Consider the following 18,671-nt stretch of genomic DNA (forward strand, 5'->3'; position numbering starts at 1 on the left):
GACTACCTCATAATACTGTAAGACTATCCCCTAGGGAACTTATGAACCACCTTTGTCACATTAAAAAGGTAGTTGATAAGTTTAAAAGATTTGGCCCATTTGTGACTCTCTTTTATTCGATATTTGCTCTAATATATATCTTTTCAAGTGAATTTATTAGAAAATATTAATTCCTAGGTACCAAATTAATAACCTACAGGCTCATAATTCATCGAAGACAAAAAGGTATGGATGAAACAAAGAACACGGAGACGAAGAGAGATGAGCATTCGACGCTTGGCCGCAGAAGACGTGAGCAGTGACGGAATAAGAAAAATAAATAAAAATAAAACTTATAGAAAAGCTCGCATAATCTACGTAGACCATAAATAGCCTCCACCACGAGGTGCACGCTAATGTCTTTTCGATGAACCCTTCGTTAACTTTATTTCTTTTTTGGTTGGGAATTGGACTCTGTGAGGCAAGAAGGTTAGTTACGTCGCGATTTGTAGCTTCTTTCTCAGATCGTGGTGCAGTCCACTGGAATTTGGCTGGTGTTATTGATAGTTTATAGCAAGCAGTGTTATTGATAGTTTATAGCAAGCAGTAGATTTAATAATGATTCTCATGTGTGGAGACAAAAAGAATTATTCATTTCTCATCTTTGGATCAAGAATCGCTGCTATTCTTGGCATTGAATGTTTATCAGAGGTGCTGGTGTGATCATTTTTCTCTTCTTTTATTTCTCAATTGTTTGTTTTGCTGCATGTTCTCATAGAGATTGGTTGATTCATCTTGGACTGTCTAGATATTTGGATAATAGGAACTTGGTCTTTAAGATTTTTAATCATTAATGTGAAAACTGTAGAAAGAGAAGGGATTGACATAGCAAGAGCGCGAACGAGATGCATCCACTCCCAAGTATGCCTGCACTCATGTCGCAATATTATATTACTGATGTAGTAACATATATATGCCAATAGTTTTTCTCTAAATTTTCAACTGTTTCAGGTACTTGGATGGATTTTTGTGGAAGGTCTTCTTGTTCCAACCATGGCGGCGATGCATGTGGATTCCGTGGATTATTCTACTCTTCTACTTGCATGAACAATATAGCGGTGATCTCCACCAGTTTGCTGCTATTTTTTGCACTCCTTCTCAATCTCGTTATCAAATTTTCAAAGCGAGACGTCGTTGTGCGGCGCATCTTTAGGTTCTCTTCACATCTACAGCTATCCTCTGCGGTGTACAATGGCTGTTTGGGATTGGTTTATCTTGGACTCTGTTCATGGATGTTGATGGAGAATTATAGGAGGGAAATGCCCTTTTATCCATTGCACTCGTGGATTGTAGTTTTATCTCAGGGATCTTATATGCTACTAATCAGCTTGGTAACGAGCATCAGATTTCCATTTCTTGGCACGGTCTTGGTTAGATTTTGGTCAGCGATTACGACCCTCTTCCTGGGATTCATCTGTTTTTCTTCTGTCCTTTATATCCTTGAAGAGAAGAAAACATCTGTGAAGGCTTGTTTAGATGTTTTATCCCTCCCAGGCGCTGTGCTGCTGTTGGTTTATAGATACAAGCAGGGCAGAAATGAAGAGGGCTCTGAAACTTTTGACGACACTCTGTATAAGCCTCTGAATTCTGGACGTCAGGCAAGTGGAATCGATTCTGAGCAATGTATGACTCCTTTTGCCAGCGCTGGGTTCCTCAGCAAAATGTCATTTTGGTGGCTGAACCCTCTGATGAAGAAGGGATACGCGAAGCCCCTGGAAGAGAAAGAGATACCCCGGCTGGACCCATTAGATCGAGCGGAGAGCTGTTACTCTTTATTCATAGAGAAATTGAACAGTAAGAAGCAAAGAAATCATGGCACCAGGTCATCATCAATCCTCTGGACTATTGTTTCATGTCATCGGAAAGATATCCTGGTCTCTGCCTTCTTCGCATTGCTGAAGGTACTTACGCTCTCCTCCGGCCCAATACTCCTAAAAGCCTTCATTAAAGTGTCACTCGGAGAAGAGTCTTTCAGGTATGAAGGTTATGTTTTGGCTCTTGGAATGTTCTTAGCTAAGTGTTTAGAATCCTTATCACAAAGACAATGGTACTTCTGCACCCGAAGGATAGGACTTCAGGTGAGATCTCTACTATCAGCAGCTATTTATAAGAAACAACAAAAGCTATCCAACTTGGCAAAGATGAACCATTCTTCTGGTCAGATCATGAATTATGTTACTGTGGATGCCTATCGGATAGGGGAATTCCCCTTCTGGTTTCATCAGACATGGACGACGAGCATCCAACTCTGCATAGCTCTGGTAATTCTCTATAATGCTGTGGGTCTGGCTACGGTTTCGGCCATGGTTGTGATCGTGCTTACTGTGCTCTGCAATGCTCCTCTGGCGAAGCTGCAGCATCGGTTTCAGAGTAAGCTCATGGAAGCTCAAGATATGAGGTTGAAAGCTATGTCAGAGGCGTTGGTTAATATGAAGGTATTGAAACTCTATGCCTGGGAAAGACATTTTAAAAAGGTTATAGAAGGGTTGAGGGAAGTAGAATACAAATGGTTGTCAGCTTTTCAGCTTAGGAAGGCATACAATAGCGTCCTCTTCTGGTCATCTCCTGTGTTTGTTTCTGCTGCTACGTTTTCAACTTGCTATTTCCTCGGAATACCTCTTGATCCTAGCAATGTCTTCACCTTTGTGGCGACTCTGCGCCTAGTTCAAGACCCAGTCAGGCAGATACCAGATGTCATCGGAATCGTGATTCAGGCAAAGGTTGCGTTTGCTCGAATCTCTAAGTTTCTCGATGCACCGGAACTGCAAAGTGGGCAAGTCAGAAGGAAGTATCACACGGACGTCGAGCACTCAATAATGATCAAGTCTTGCAGTTTCTCGTGGGACGAGAACACAATGAGGCCCACTCTGAAGAATATAACTTTAGAGGTGGTAGCTGGGCAGAAGGTGGCGATCTGCGGTGAAGTTGGCTCGGGGAAATCAACTTTCCTGGCAGCAGTTCTGGGAGAGATTCCAAAGACCCAGGGCATGGTATGTTCTTTCTGTTACTGATTCTCTTTCTTCTTCAGGAGTTGAAGAAGTACCAAACTTACAACTAATCTTGATATTTAATAATCTCTTCTCTTTTTGCGCCCAATAAATTACAGATTCAAGTTGTTGGGAGAATAGCATATGTTTCTCAGACTGCATGGATCCAAACAGGCAGCGTTCAAGAGAATATCCTATTTGGGTCTGTCATGGATAAGCAAAGGTACCAGGAAGCACTGGAACGGTCTTCTCTAGTAAAGGATCTTGAGATGTTACCCTTCGGTGACCTTACTGAAATAGGAGAGAGAGGGATAAATCTCAGTGGGGGCCAAAAGCAGCGTGTTCAGCTTGCCCGTGCATTGTACCAAGATGCTGATGTATATCTTCTGGATGATCCTTTCAGCGCTGTTGATGCCCATACTGCAACGAGCCTTTTTAATGTACTTTTCTTTTATTTATTATCACTATTAATTCCTTCTCTGACTTCGTGAACTTCTTTAAAGCTGTGCTTCGCCTGATGCAGGAATATGTCATGGGAGCTCTATCTGACAAGACGGTCCTCTTGGTGACTCACCAAGTTGATTTTCTGCCAGTATTTGATTCTATTTTGGTTGGTTACCTGCCAGTTCTTGATTTTCTTTTTGTCTCTGAGTTAGAAAGTCATAATATTAATCCAAATGTCTCTTCTTGGCAGTTAATGTCCGACGGGGAGGTTCTGCGTTCTGGGTCTTATCAAGAACTGATGGCTTCTTGCAAGGAGTTTCGGGACCTCGTCAATGCACACAAAGACACTGTTGGATTTGAAAGAAGGCTTGACCAAATGGTTCCTAACAAAATTATCCAGACACTTGTTACAAGAGAGATCAATAAAATCCCCAGCGGCAAACACGAAGAGATAGTGAAACCGTCAGGAGTGGATCAGTTGATTAAGAAAGAGGAGAGGGAGATGGGTGATACAGGTCTAAGGCCTTACGTGCAGTACCTAAATCAGAACAAGGGTTTCTTGTATGCCTCACTTGCTGCTCTTTCTCATTTGATATTTCTTTCTGGGCAGATCTCACAGAACTCATGGATGGCTGCCAACGTCCAAAACCCAAACGTTAGCACATTGAAATTGATTGTTGTGTACTTGGCAATTGGATTTGCGACAGTCATCTTTCTACTCTCTAGATCTGTACTTGTTGTTATTCTCGGCCTCCAGTCGTCAAAATCGTTGTTTTCTCAGTTAGTTGGCTCCCTCTTCCGTGCACCAATGTCATTTTTTGATTCCACTCCTCTAGGAAGGATACTGAGTCGGGTAAGAGTTCTCAACGAATTTCTCTTAGTGATCTAGCAGGAAGATTTATACATAACTCCTCCTACTGTCATGCAGGTCTCTTCTGATCTAAGCATCGTCGACGTTGATGTTCCATTTAGTTTTATCTTTAGTATCAGTGCTACGATAAATGCTTACAGTAATCTCGGAGTGTTGGCATTTGTTACCTGGGAAGTCTTATTCGTCTCTGTTCCAATGATTTATCTTACCATCAGATTGCAGGTAAACTTCAACGCTCTAGTATTATATATTTCAGGACTGGAAGTGTCTGTTAGCACTCATGGTGGAATTGTATTTTTTGACAACGTAGAGGTACTACTTAGCTTCTGCAAAGGAATTGATGCGGATTAATGGCACCACGAGATCTCTTGTCGCAAATCACCTAGCTGAATCAATTTCAGGAGCAGTGACAATCAGGGCCTTCGAGGAGGAAGATCGTTTCTTTGCAAAAAATTTGGAGCTTATTGACAGGGATAGCAGTCCATTCTTCTATAATTTTGCAACAAGTGAATGGTTGATCCAACGGTTGGAGACTATGAGTGCCGCTGTTCTTTCTTCATCGGCCCTTGTGATGGCTCTTCTTCCACCTGGAACTTTTAGCTCTGGTGAGTAACAATCTATTAGGTTCTGCGGCCATGTTGCTTTTGTAAATTAACTTAGGAGTGGTTCTCGATTGGAAGTATGAAAAGTTTGTCCATCACTCTCGTGCAGGTTTTGTCGGAATGGCTCTGTCTTATGGTCTTTCCTTAAATATGTCCCTCGTATTCTCTATTCAAAATCAGTGTACCCTTGCAAATTACATCATCTCCGTTGAAAGGCTGAATCAGTACATGAATGTAGCAAGTGAGGCCCCAGAAGTAGTTGAAGACAACCGGCCGCCGCCGAACTGGCCTTCTGTTGGTAGAGTAGAGATCAAAGATTTGAAGGTAATCAGTAGCATGGTGTCTTTTTCTTCATATACCCTATCTGTTGACTTTAATAGCCTGAAAAATATAATGAAGATGCTGATTGACTTTTATTGAACAGATAAGATATAGACCAGATACCCCCCTTGTACTGCGTGGAATCAGTTGTACATTTGAAGGTGGCCACAAAATTGGGATAGTAGGACGCACGGGAAGTGGAAAGACGACATTAATTGGCGCACTGTTTCGTCTCGTTGAGCCGGCTGGAGGAAGAATTCTAATAGATGGCATAGACATCGTGAAGGTTGGGCTACATGATCTGAGATCTCGTCTTGGCATCATTCCACAAGATCCAACCCTTTTTAATGGCTCTGTCAGATATAATCTTGATCCTATTGGACGATTCACAGACCAGCAAATATGGGAGGTAAGATATTTCTGTTCAATTAGGTGATACTATAACAATGTGAGGAAGTCTTCCTTAGTCGCAACGTGAAAAGGCCCGTTAACAATTTAAAAAGTCTAAAGCACCTTTTTGTTTTGAATGTCTCTGCTTAGCTTGTAATTGTATGCTTATCTAATTAGCTTCATCCAGTAGCTTGGTCTGTAAACTTTCTATCTAGTAAACCTTGCCTGCAACTTAAAATGGTCAAATATTTATATGTTAATTTCTCTGTTCTTATCATTGATTGAATAATCTTGCTTTAATACTGGAAATTTGCAAACTTCTGCTAATTAATATAGTGCTGCTATAGGATCATGACAGAAAGCAATCATCTCTTTCTTCCTGTTATAACATCTTTGATTGTCATTACTGAACGGGCTTGCTATCTCTACCATCTTACAGGTTCTTGAAAAATGTCAGCTTCGAGAAGCTGTTCAAGAGAAGGATCAGGGCTTGGATTCAATAGGTAGGATCTTTTTTTTTTTTTCTTTTATCAGGTTCATAGTTGTTGTTCTTAGATGGCACTAGCGTTGGTGAATTAAATGTGGTAACCTTGGTATCCAGTTGTGGAAGATGGATCAAATTGGAGCATGGGGCAAAGACAACTATTTTGCTTGGGCCGTGCACTTCTAAGAAGAAGCCGAATATTAGTGCTTGACGAGGCAACAGCATCGATCGACAATGCGACAGACACTATTCTTCAGAAAACCATCAGAATGGAATTTGCAGATTGCACTGTCATTACGGTTGCCCATCGGATCCCTACTGTGATGGACTGCACAATGGTGCTTGCTGTTAGTGATGGTGAGTTCATATCAAACACGAAACAAGAACAGTAGTTATTGTATACTAGTTAATATTGTTCTGAACTCTTTCTTTGTTTTATGTTTTCAGGGAAATTAGTGGAGTATGATGAACCTATGAAGCTAATGAAAACCGAGGGTTCTCTGTTCCGGGAGCTTGTCAAAGAATACTGGTCACACACTTCAAATGGCAATATCTAGTCGAAATTTGAGAGAGAAGTTAATTTTTTTTGTCGAACTTCTGATTGATTATATCATCATTCAGAGGCAGAGGGAGAAGTTTTCACAAGGTTGGATTTGCGTAAACTAGTCTAAGTTTCTTCTGCTCATCTGAAGACGAAGCGGGGCCATCAATCTAGACTGCGTTACCTACTATGAATTGTATAGAAATAATCACATCTTTTAGTTATCGTTAATAATTTGGCCTGGCTTTGGATGTACAGTTTGAGACACCTACTCTACTCTTCGAGGCCAAATGGTTTACTACGATATGCTTATTGTGCGACTCTTTGTTACAGTGAAATAAAAGAGACTTGCGGCAGTTGCACAAGCATGACAAAGAATCAAATGATGTGCATTTTGGCATCAGTGCCGACTTATGAGTACAATTATGTTATCATGATTGATTAGGAAACTTAGTTGTATTACGGCCAGAGTTGGGTACTGTGCTGTTGAGCTGGCTACTGAGTAAGAACACATGGCTCTGAGCATTTAGAAAGAGACAATTATTAAGTCACAGAATCTGGACAAAAGGGAATGCTGATGACAAGCACATAAAAACTTACACCTAGCTGAGGAATAAAAAGAAAAAAAAAAGAACATCTATCTACAATTAAAAGGATTCCTATAGCTTACAAGATTGCCTTTCTAAAAAAAAAAGGAAATATTGGAATTCTTATTCCCCTTCAAGATGGTGCACCTCCATCCTCAATGAGTGGCCGAGTCCTAACCATAACTGCAGAAGGCATCTTGCTCCTTCCGATCCACATGATCTTCAACGCCTCACCTTCCTCAGCTTTGCCTTGCATGCTCACCATTTTCTTATTTCTCCTCAACCTAAAGATTCCAAATCCAACCAAACACACCATGACCAACCCAACTGCTCCAACTCCACATCCCACCTACTCGCCCTCGTAGCCGAAGGCGGCCGAACAGCCGACGGCACGACGATTGTATAGTGTGGCTCTCCGTATTCAGGAGGAGGATAAAGAAAAGAGAGCAGAGAGCAGAGAGAGAGAGTTACAAAAAAAAAAGAAGCAGAGCAGAGCTTCAGAGAGTGAAAGAGATTGGGGGAGTGGAAGAGAGTTGCTGTTTTATAGGATCCCAACAGCTGATTTGAAAAAACTCGAAACTCATTGGGATTAATTAATTAAATTTCCTGAAAATTAAAAAATGAGGAAAGAAAAGGGAAAATCAGATCATCCAGTAATAATATTTAAAATTTAAAGCTCGAATGGATTTGATGAATGAAGACAAAATAAATGCAAATCCAAATAGAATAAATGAATTTATGGATTGTTGGAAATGGTCAATATTGATCTACTACTGATCACAGTAGGATAATATTTATTTTATTGCTGAAACAATTAGTATGGCTAATTTGAGTGCCATCAGTGCAACCGTAAGAATTTCTCAGTTTCAGGACATCTCTTTTCTAGGCATATAAATAGTTTTAGCATAGCAAAGTCAATGGTCAATATACTTGTCAATAATGAGAACAAGCAAATACTAGGTATCATTTTACTTTAATATAACTTTAGTATATATATCATAATTTTAGCGTGCCAATGTCCTCAAAATTCATGGGAAAATAGAATCCCAACTAAATTCGATAAATTGTGCATCTAGTTGCGTTTTTTGGGTTATCTTTAGAGTAAGTCGCACATCATATTTATAACTATATCGTCTTCAATGTGTACAGACTCACACATAATGTATCACGTATTTCTTAGTCGTTAAATATGAATTAATTTACTTATCTTCTCCGGCCCACTTAATTAAACAAATGATAGAGTGGTATATAATAATACTTGCTAAAAATTTAATAATTTTTCTAGAATATCCCACTATATAAATTGTGAGAAGCATTGATATGAAAGGGGTAAAATTATAAAATTAAAAGAAAGATGGTTTTATATTTTTATCCCTGCTATGCTATATTATATACCTAATACATAATATAGTAATCGCATTGAATATGCTAGTACTACTAAAAGCCGACTAGTAAGAGAGTTCACATAGAACAAGCGAAAGAGTATCGATACATTCACGCAGAATAGATTAAGCATTAATAAAATTAATATTATATTTGCCAAGTAAAACGCTAGTATCTTTACTGCTACAATTGTATTGCAAAAAGTTAACTAGTCTATGCGGCAGCCGACGTTTCCAAAATAGTCACGGAGTGTTTCTAAAATAAAATAATATTAGTTGACGGAGAATAAGTGGGCCTAGGCCAGATTAGGGATGGCCCGGTACGGGCTGGAGAATTGTTTAGTTGCTTCAGTGAAGGAGAGTGAGTAGGAAACGTAGGTCCTTTGTTTTCTTTTGCGCCTTCAACCACCTTCGAGATACTTCAACCTAATGTCGCTTTCCAACTCCTTTCTTCCGACCTACCCCCGCTCTCTTAAGGCTTTTCCTTTGCTCTGCTGAGCTTATTACTTATCTTTTTCCTTCGTTAGACTCAATGGAAGCCCTCCCTTCTACCCCGCGAGAGTCCTTGTTCGGATAAAGCCATAGCCCTAGTCTTTTAGCGGACTCAAGGTGACTTCTAACCAGGAGTTCCTCAAAGCACACAATAAAGAGTGCCTCAAGCAGCCCGATTATGGTACTTCTAGTAGAAGTAGTAGTAGCAACAAACCTAGTTCTTCGACCTCGACTCTCAGTCCGAATGTAAGGTGGCGCTTTCCGAAGGCACTGAAGGAGGGCAAGTGGTCCTAGTCATTTAGTAAGCATTGGGACTTTCCCAACGGTCAGTTATATAGTAAAAACATGCATCATGCACCCTAAAACCTACTGAAATCAAGAAAGTCCATTTGTTTAAGGTTTCGCTTGTGTACGGCCTTGCTGTTAAGATATATATATATATATATATTCCCATTGCTCTTGCATTGTAGACTTATAGTTCCATTGTCACGACCTAGATGTGTTGACAATGGAAGTATAATCATGGCATTAGAATTTCCTCATTCTTGACCTTCTCTGACGAGGGATACATTAAGCCATGTCTTGGCCATCATGGGGAATCATGGCATTTAAACTAGCCGTTAAACTTTAGATCGTCGCGTTAATTGGTAGTGGAATGCAAGTAAAAGAGTTAAATTAAATAGAATAGCCACACGATTGGTGTGGCTGCATCATTAACAGTAGAAAAAAAAAATTCCATCTAATGTTGTATGATTGTATCCATTCATCTCATTGTGGTCCTACTGCTCACGTTTACGTTCTAATATATGCATCTAAAATGGGATAAAAAGACAATAAAATCTTATATGCTAGGACCAAAAAGTATGCCATGCTCTTCTTTTTTACTGCTAATTTTATTGGTATTTTAGTATCACACCGTGCTCTACTTTACAAAATTTCCTTGACTTTGGGATAACAATCTCTCTTCAAGTGGGTATATATCACAAACTACATCAACTAGTTAGAAATAAATGCAGCACGTATTCTCTAGTTTTAATGCTTAATACCATTTGGTAAACCAATAGACATATCTTGAGTACGTATTGGGGTTAGAGAAAGACATTTATTTGGCCCATAACTTCGCCCATAATATCTGAACCACAATCAACCTTAATCAAACTTGACATAACTGAATGGTGGCACGCTAATTTTTAAGTAGGTCATCAATTATTTAGACTATGCATATACTGCAGATCGAAGTTGGTGAAGAATTATTCGTCATACGTCTACGTTAATAATATCCAACCTCGCACTAAAAAGTTGATAGGAAATGAAACTTTGTAGAGCTAGAACTTGGCAACTTGCAAATTAGAATACCCTACCTTAGACTTCAAACAGTTCATGCGCTTAAAAGATCTTGCATGGTTATTTGTGCAATGGCAACACAATCTACTCGTGGGTCGGGGCTTCGTAAGAGGAACTCGACATGTCCTCAGAGGCCAGAGTGGCTTTCATATACGTATATTTTCGGTACTAATTTTGATTCTCTCACATAATAGCAATTTGAAAGGTCTAAATAGTTTTAAGTCCCCACAAGTATCAGCAACAGCGAGCAGCACGTGTTATATTGAAACCCTAAAGAGGCAAGTTTCACTTGGATTGCCTTCCAAGTTTATATATATATATATATATATATATTCTCAATCTTGGTCGTTTTGTCTTTGTACTTTTTTAGAGGTCTTACTAGATACCCTAAGTCTCCAATATTGGTCTTTTTAAATATTATTTTACACGTTTAATATATTTTAAAATTTAAATATGATATTAGGTGTGTCTGAAAACTGTATATTTTAAGAAGACTGGCTGGGTCAATAACTTTTAAACACATCTAGTCTTGACACATAAAATAATTATTTAAAAATACTAACTTTAATAAAAAAAAACTCCACTTTTCTTTAAAAAAAGAATAAGAAAAAGTAGTGTATATAATATAGCATCTACATATTCTTAAAATATACAGTTTCCAGACACACGTAATATCATCTTCCCTACTTGCCAACTTGTTCTTTTGCTAGACCGAGGAACGTTATCTTCTTCAATTTCTTAATCATATGGATTGCAATTACATCATCATTTTGAGTCTACAATGAGTAAGAATGTCTTGTGTGATGACAGAGGTAAATACAAAATAGATGTGGATGTGATGTGTAACACTAGGGATCTAACCTTTTTTTTTTTTCTTCTTCTTTATAGATTCTAAGCATAAGTTGGACAAAGAGTGAATGTTCCGTAATATAGAGGTTAGATAATTAAGTGGGATTAAATTCCATACAATAACGAAGAGTTCTAATCATGCTTATATGGTGCCAGTGCAAAAAATTGAGCATAAATCGCTCTTTTATGCTCAGTTTAAGATCTGAACTACAATCTTTGACGCGTGTCGATGGAGAAATGAGCCAAGATGCTTACCCCCAGACAAATACCCAGCAGCAGTATTTGATTGAAACCGAAAGTTTGAGTTGGATTATCTACGTCCCTGCATAAGTATCAATTCCTCTTCGTCTGCTTTCATTTCTTTTTGGTTTAGGAATTATTCGACTCTGCTGGGACTCAAAAGAAGACTCCAATTGGTGAATCGCACTCAATTAGCCTAATGGAAGATGGATTGAGAGTTTGCCCCTTCTCTAAGCTGAGAGAGAGGAAGCTATTCTTCATTGACTTCAGAAATTTCAGTACCGGTCGAATTGGGGATTCCGAGATTTTATGTTCAGATCTCCATTACGACGACTATAATTCGGACCCGAACTGCCGCACGTGCTCAGCACGAGATGACTAAGGGCCTCTTGGCAACAACCCGACTGATACAGGATTAAAATACAAAAACACAGTCCCTCGTATCGCTGATATGGGACTTGTTGCAAAACCCACCGTCTGCTTCCTCCAGCTCTGCTACTGTTCACCAACCGAGACCTTGACAAATTTGGCTGGTGTTGTTGATAGTTTATCGCGAGTAGTAGATTTGAATAATGATTCTCATGTGTGGAGACAAAAAAAAAATCATTTCTCATCTTTGGACCAAGAATTGCTGCAATTCTTGGCATTGAATATTTATCAGAGGTGCTGGTATGATCATTTTTCTCTTCTTTTATTTCTCAATTGTTTATTTGCTGCATGTTCTAATATAGATTGGTTGATTCATCTTGGACTGTTTAGATATTTGGATAATAGGAACTTGGTCTTTAAAATTTTTAATCATTAATGTGAAAACTGTAGAAAGAGAAGGGATTGACATAGCAAGAGTGCGAACGAGATGCATCCACTCGCAAGTAAGCCTGCACTCATGTCGCAATATTGTATTACTGATGTAGTAACATATATGCCAATAGTTTTTCTCTAAATTTTCAACTGTTTCAGGTACTTGGATGGATTTTTGTGGAAGGTCTTCTTGTTCCAACCATGGCGGCGATGCATGTGGATTTCGTGGATTATTCTACTCTTCTACTTGCATGAACAACATAGCGGTGATCTCCACCAGTTTGCTGCTCTTTTTTGCACTCCTACTCAATCTCGTTATCAAATTTTCAAAGCGAGATGTCGTTGTGCGGCGCATCTTTAGGTTCCCTTCACCTCTACAGATATCATCTGCGGTGTTCAATGGCTGTTTGGGATTGATTTATCTTGGACTTGGTTCATGGATGTTGATGGAGAATTATAGGAGGGAGATGCCCTTTTATCCATTGCATTCGTGGATTGTGGTTTTATCTCAGGGATCTTATATGCTACTCATCAGCATAGTAACGAGCACCAGGTTTCCATTTCTTGGCACAGTATTGGTCAGATTTTGGTCAGCGATTACGACGCTCTTCCAGGGATTCATCTGTTTTTCTTCTGTTCTTTATATCCTTGAAGAGAAGAAAACATCTGTGAAGGCTTGTTTAGATGCTTTATCCCTCCCAGCAGCTGTGCTCCTGTTGGTTTATGGATACAAGCAGGGGAGAGATGAAGAGGGCTCTGAAACTTTTGACGACACTCTGTATAAGCCTCTGAATTCCGGAAGTCAGGCAAGTGGAATCGATTCTGAGCAATGTGTGACTCCTTTTGCCAGCGCTGGGTTCCTCAGCAAAATGTCATTTTGGTGGCTGAACCCTTTGATGAAGAAGGGATACGCGAAGCCCCTGGAAGAGAAAGAGATACCTCGACTGGACCCATTAGATCGAGCGGAGAGCTGCTACTCTTTATTCATGGAGAAATTGAACAGTGAGAAGCAAAGAAATCATGGCACCAGGTCATCATCAATCCTCTGGACTATTGTTTCATGTCATCGGAAAGATATCCTGGTCTCTGCCCTCTTCGCATTGCTGAAGGTACTTACGCTCTCCTCCGGCCCAATGCTCCTAAATGCCTTCATCAAAGTGTCACACGGAGAGGAGTCTTTTAGGTATGAAGGTTATGTGTTGGCTCTCGGAATGTTCTTAGTTAAGTGTTTAGAATCCTTATCACAAAGACAATGGTACTTCCGCACCCGAAGGATAGGACTTCAGGTGAGATCTCTACTATCAGCAGCTATTTATAAGAAACAACAAAAGCTATCCAACTTGGCAAAGATGAACCATTCTTCTGGTCAGATCATGAATTATGTTACTGTGGATGCCTATCGGATAGGGGAATTCCCCTTCTGGTTTCATCAGACATGGACGGCGAGCATCCAACTCTGCATTGCTCTGGTAATTCTCTATAATGCTGTGGGTCTGGCTACGGTTTCGGCCATGGTTGTGATCGTGCTTACTGTGCTCTGCAATGCTCCTCTGGCGAAGCTGCAGCATCGGTTTCAGAGTAAGCTCATGGAAGCTCAAGATATGAGGTTGAAAGCTATGTCAGAGGCGTTGGTAAATATGAAGGTATTGAAACTCTATGCCTGGGAAAGACATTTTAAGAAGGTTATAGAAGGGTTGAGGGAAATAGAATACAGATGGTTGTCAGCTTTACAGCTTAGGAAAGCATACAATAGCGTCCTCTTCTGGTCATCGCCTGTGTTTGTTTCTGCTGCTACGTTTTCAACTTGCTATTTCCTCGGAATACCTCTTGATCCTAGCAATGTCTTCACCTCTGTGGCGACTCTACGCCTAGTTCAAGGCCCAGTCAGGCAGATACCAGATGTCATCGGAATCGTGATTCAGGCAAAGGTTGCGTTTGCTCGAATCTCTAAGTTTCTCGATGCACCGGAACTAGAAAGTGGGCAAGTCAGAAGGAAGTATCACACGGGCGTCGAGCACTCAATAATGATCAAGTCTTGCAGTTTCTCATGGGACGAGAACACAATGAGGCCCACTCTGAAGAATATAAATTTAGAAGTGATAGCTGGGCAGAAGGTGGCGATCTGCGGTGAAGTTGGCTCGGGGAAATCAACTTTCCTGGCAGCAGTTCTAGGAGAGATTCCAAAGACCCAGGGCATGGTATGTTCTTTCTGTTACTGATTCTCTTTCTTCTTCAGGAGTTGAAGAAGTACCAAACTTACAACTAATCTTGATATTTAATAATCTTTTTTTTTGTGCTCCCAATAAATTACAGATTCAAGTTGTTGGGAGAATAGCATATGTTTCTCAGACTGCATGGATCCAAACAGGCAGCGTACAAGAGAATATCCTATTTGGGTCTGTCAAAGATAAGCAAAGGTACCAGGAAGCACTGGAACGGTCTTCTCTAGTAAAGGATCTTGAGATGTTACCCTTCGGTGACCTTACTGAAATAGGAGAGAGAGGGGTAAATCTCAGTGGGGGCCAAAAGCAGCGTGTTCAGCTTGCCCGTGCATTATACCAAGATGCAGACGTATATCTTCTGGATGATCCTTTCAGCGCTGTTGATGCCCATACTGCTACGAGCCTTTTTAATGTACTTTTCTTTTGTTTATTATCACTATTAATTCCTTCTCTGACTTCGTGAACTTCTTTAAAGCTGTGCTTCGTCTGATGCAGGAATATGTCATGGGAGCTCTATCAGACAAGACAGTCCTCTTGGTGACTCACCAAGTTGATTTTCTACCAGTATTTGATTCTATTTTGGTTGGTTACCGTGCCAGTTCTTAATTCTATCTTGGTCTCTTAGTTAGAAAGTGATAATTTTAATCCAAATGTCTCTTCTTGGCAGTTAATGTCCGACGGGGAGGTTCTGCGTTCTGGGTCTTATCAAGAACTGATGGCTTCTTGCAAAGAGTTTCAGGACCTCGTCAATGCGCACAAAGAGATTGCTGGGCTTGGCCAAATGGTTCCTCACAAAATTACCCAGATACTTGTTACAAGAGAGATCAATAAAATCCCCGGGGGCAAACACCGAGAGATAGTGAAACCATCAGGAGTGGATCAGTTGATTAAGAAAGAGGAGAGGGAGATGGGTGATACAGGTCTAAGGCCTTACGTGCAGTACCTAAATCAGAACAAGGGTTTCTTGTATGCCTCACTTGCTGCTCTTTCTCATTTGATATTTCTTTCTGGGCAGATCTCACAGAACTCATGGATGGCTGCCAACGTCCAAAACCCAAACGTTAGCACATTGAAATTGATTGTTGTGTACTTGGCAATTGGATTTGCGACAGTCATCTTTCTACTCTCTAGATCTGTATTTATGGTTATTCTCGGCCACGAGTCGTCAAAATCGTTATTTTCTCAGTTAGTTAGCTCCCTCTTCCGTGCACCAATGTCATTTTTTGATTCCACTCCTCTAGGAAGGATACTGAGTCGGGTAAGAGTTCTCAACGAATTTCTCTTAGTGGTCTAGCAGGGAGATTTATACATACCTCCTCGTACTGTCATGCAGGTCTCTTCTGATCTAAGCATCGTCGACGTTGATGTTCCATTTAGTTTTATCTTTAGTATCAGTGCTACGATGAATGCTTACAGTAATCTCGGAGTGTTGGCATTTGTTACCTGGGAAGTTTTATTCGTCTCTGTACCAATAATTTATCTTACCATTAGATTGCAGGTAAACTTCAACGCTCTAGTATTATATATGTCAACACTGGAAGCGTGTCTGTTAGCACTCAGGGTGGAATTGTATTTTTTGACAATGTAGAGGTACTACTTATCTTCTGCTAAGGAATTGATGCGGATTAATGGCACCACGAGATCTCTTGTCGCAAATCACATAGCTGAATCAATTTCAGGAGCAATGACAATCAGGGCCTTCGAGGAGGAAGATCGTTTCTTTGCAAAAAATTTGGAGCTTATCGACAAGAATAGCAGTCCATTCTTCTATAATTTTGCAGCAACTGAATGGTTGATCCAACGATTGGAGACTATGGCTGCCGCCGTTCTTTCTTCATCGGCCCTTGTGATGGCTTTTCTTCCACCTGGGACTTTTAGCTCTGGTGAGTAACAATCTTTTGGGTTCAGCGGCCAAGTTGCTTTTGTAAATTAACTTAGGAGTGGTTCTCGATTAGAAGTATGAAAAGTTTGTCCATCACTCTCGTGCAGGTTTTGTCGGAATGGCTCTGTCTTATGGTCTTTCCTTAAATATGTCCCTCGTATTCTGTATTCAAAATCAGTGTACCCTTTCAAATTACATCATCTCCGTTGAAAGGCTGAATCAGTACATGAATGTAACAAGTGAGGCACCAGTAGTAGTTGAAGACAACCGGCCGCCGCCAAACTGGCCTTCTGTTGGTAGAGTAGAGATCAAAGATTTGAAGGTAATCAGTAGCATGGTGTCTTTTTCTTCATATACCCTATCTGTTGTCTTTAATAGCCTGAAAAATATAATGAAGATGCTGATTGACTTTTATTGAACAGATAAGATATAGACCAGATACCCCCCTTGTACTGCGTGGAATCAGTTGTACATTTGAAGGTGGCCACAAAATTGGGATAGTAGGACGCACGGGAAGTGGAAAGACGACATTAATTGGCGCACTGTTTCGTCTCGTTGAGCCGGCTGGAGGAAGAATTCTAATAGATGGCATAGACATCGTGAAGGTTGGGCTACATGATCTGAGATCTCGTCTTGGCATCATTCCACAAGATCCAACCCTTTTTAATGGCTCTGTCAGATATAATCTTGATCCTATTGGACGATTCACAGACCAGCAAATATGGGAGGTAAGATATTTCTGTTCAATTAGGTGATACTATAACAATGTGAGGAAGTCTTCCTTAGTCGCAACGTGAAAAGGCCCGTTAACAATTTAAAAAGTCTAAAGCACCTTTTTGTTTTGAATGTCTCTGCTTAGCTTGTAATTGTATGCTTATCTAATTAGCTTCATCCAGTAGCTTGGTCTGTAAACTTTCTATCTAGTAAACCTTGCCTGCAACTTAAAATGGTCAAGTATTTATATGTTAATTTCTCTGTTCTTATCATTGATTGAATAATCTTGCTTTAATACTGGAAATTTGCAAACTTCTGCTAATTAATATAGTGCTGCTATAGGATCATGACAGAAAGCAATCATCTCTTTCTTCCTGTTATAACATCTTTGATTGTCATTACTGAACGGGCTTGCTATCTCTACCATCTTACAGGTTCTTGAAAAATGTCAGCTTCGAGAAGCTGTTCAAGAGAAGGATCAGGGCTTGGATTCAATAGGTAGGATCTTTTTTTTTTCTTTTATCAGGTTCATAGTTGTTGTTCTTAGATGGCACTAGCGTTGCTGAATTAAATGTGGTAACCTTGGTATCCAGTTGTGGAAGATGGATCAAATTGGAGCATGGGGCAAAGACAACTATTTTGCTTGGGCCGTGCACTTCTAAGAAGAAGCCGAATATTAGTGCTTGACGAGGCAACAGCATCGATCGACAATGCGACAGACACTATTCTTCAGAAAACCATCAGAATGGAATTTGCAGATTGCACTGTCATTACGGTTGCCCATCGGATCCCTACTGTGATGGACTGCACAATGGTGCTTGCTGTTAGTGATGGTGAGTTCATATCAAACACGAAACAAGAACAGTAGTTATTGTATACTAGTTAATATTGTTCTGAACTCTTTCTTTGTTTTATGTTTTCAGGGAAATTAGTGGAGTATGATGAACCTATGAAGCTAATGAAAACCGAGGGTTCTCTGTTCCGGGAGCTTGTCAAAGAATACTGGTCACACACTTCAAATGGCAATATCTAGTCGAAATTTGAGAGAGAAGTTAATTTTTTTTGTCGAACTTCTGATTGAATATATCATCATTCAGAGGCAGAGGAAGTTTTCACAAGGTTGGATTTGCATAAACTAGTCTAAGTTTCTTCTGCTCATCTGAAGACGAAGCGAGGCCATCAATCTAGACTGCGTTACCTACTATGAATTGTATTGGAATAATCACCTCTTGCAGTTATCGTTAATAATTTGGCCTGGCTTTGGATGTGCAGTTTGAGACACCTACTCTGCTCTTCGAGGCCAAATGGTTTACTACGATATGCTTATTGTGCGACTCTTTGTTACAGTGAAATAAAAGAGACTTGCGGCAGTTGCACAAGCATGACAAAGAATCAAATGATGTGCATTTTGGCATCAGTGCGGACTTATGAGTACAATTATGTTATCATGATTGATTAGGAAACTTAGTTGTATTACGG

General features: G+C 40.0%; 1 protein-coding gene across 1 annotated transcript; it reads left to right on the forward strand.

The window, feature by feature from the left end:
* The first annotated feature begins 396 nt into the window (after window positions 1-396).
* Window positions 397-18,593, forward strand: LOC140794742 (uncharacterized). The gene is given in 25 exon segments (XM_073146935.1): window positions 397-900; window positions 991-3,029; window positions 3,146-3,466; window positions 3,550-3,636; window positions 3,721-4,323; window positions 4,399-4,563; window positions 4,652-4,946; window positions 5,053-5,267; window positions 5,368-5,673; window positions 6,094-6,157; window positions 6,256-6,495; window positions 6,586-6,694; window positions 11,528-11,631; window positions 12,534-14,572; window positions 14,688-15,038; window positions 15,041-15,178; window positions 15,264-15,854; window positions 15,930-16,094; window positions 16,185-16,479; window positions 16,586-16,800; window positions 16,901-17,206; window positions 17,627-17,690; window positions 17,786-18,025; window positions 18,116-18,180; window positions 18,183-18,593. Coding segments are annotated over 25 exon segments (9,087 nt in total). The 5' UTR covers window positions 397-884; the 3' UTR covers window positions 18,237-18,593.
* The last annotated feature ends 78 nt before the right edge of the window (window positions 18,594-18,671 follow it).

Source organism: Typha latifolia, chromosome 1 (genome assembly GCF_019914945.1).
Source record: "Typha latifolia isolate L0001 chromosome 1, TyphaL0001v2, whole genome shotgun sequence".
Taxonomy (NCBI): Eukaryota; Viridiplantae; Streptophyta; class Magnoliopsida; order Poales; family Typhaceae; genus Typha; species Typha latifolia.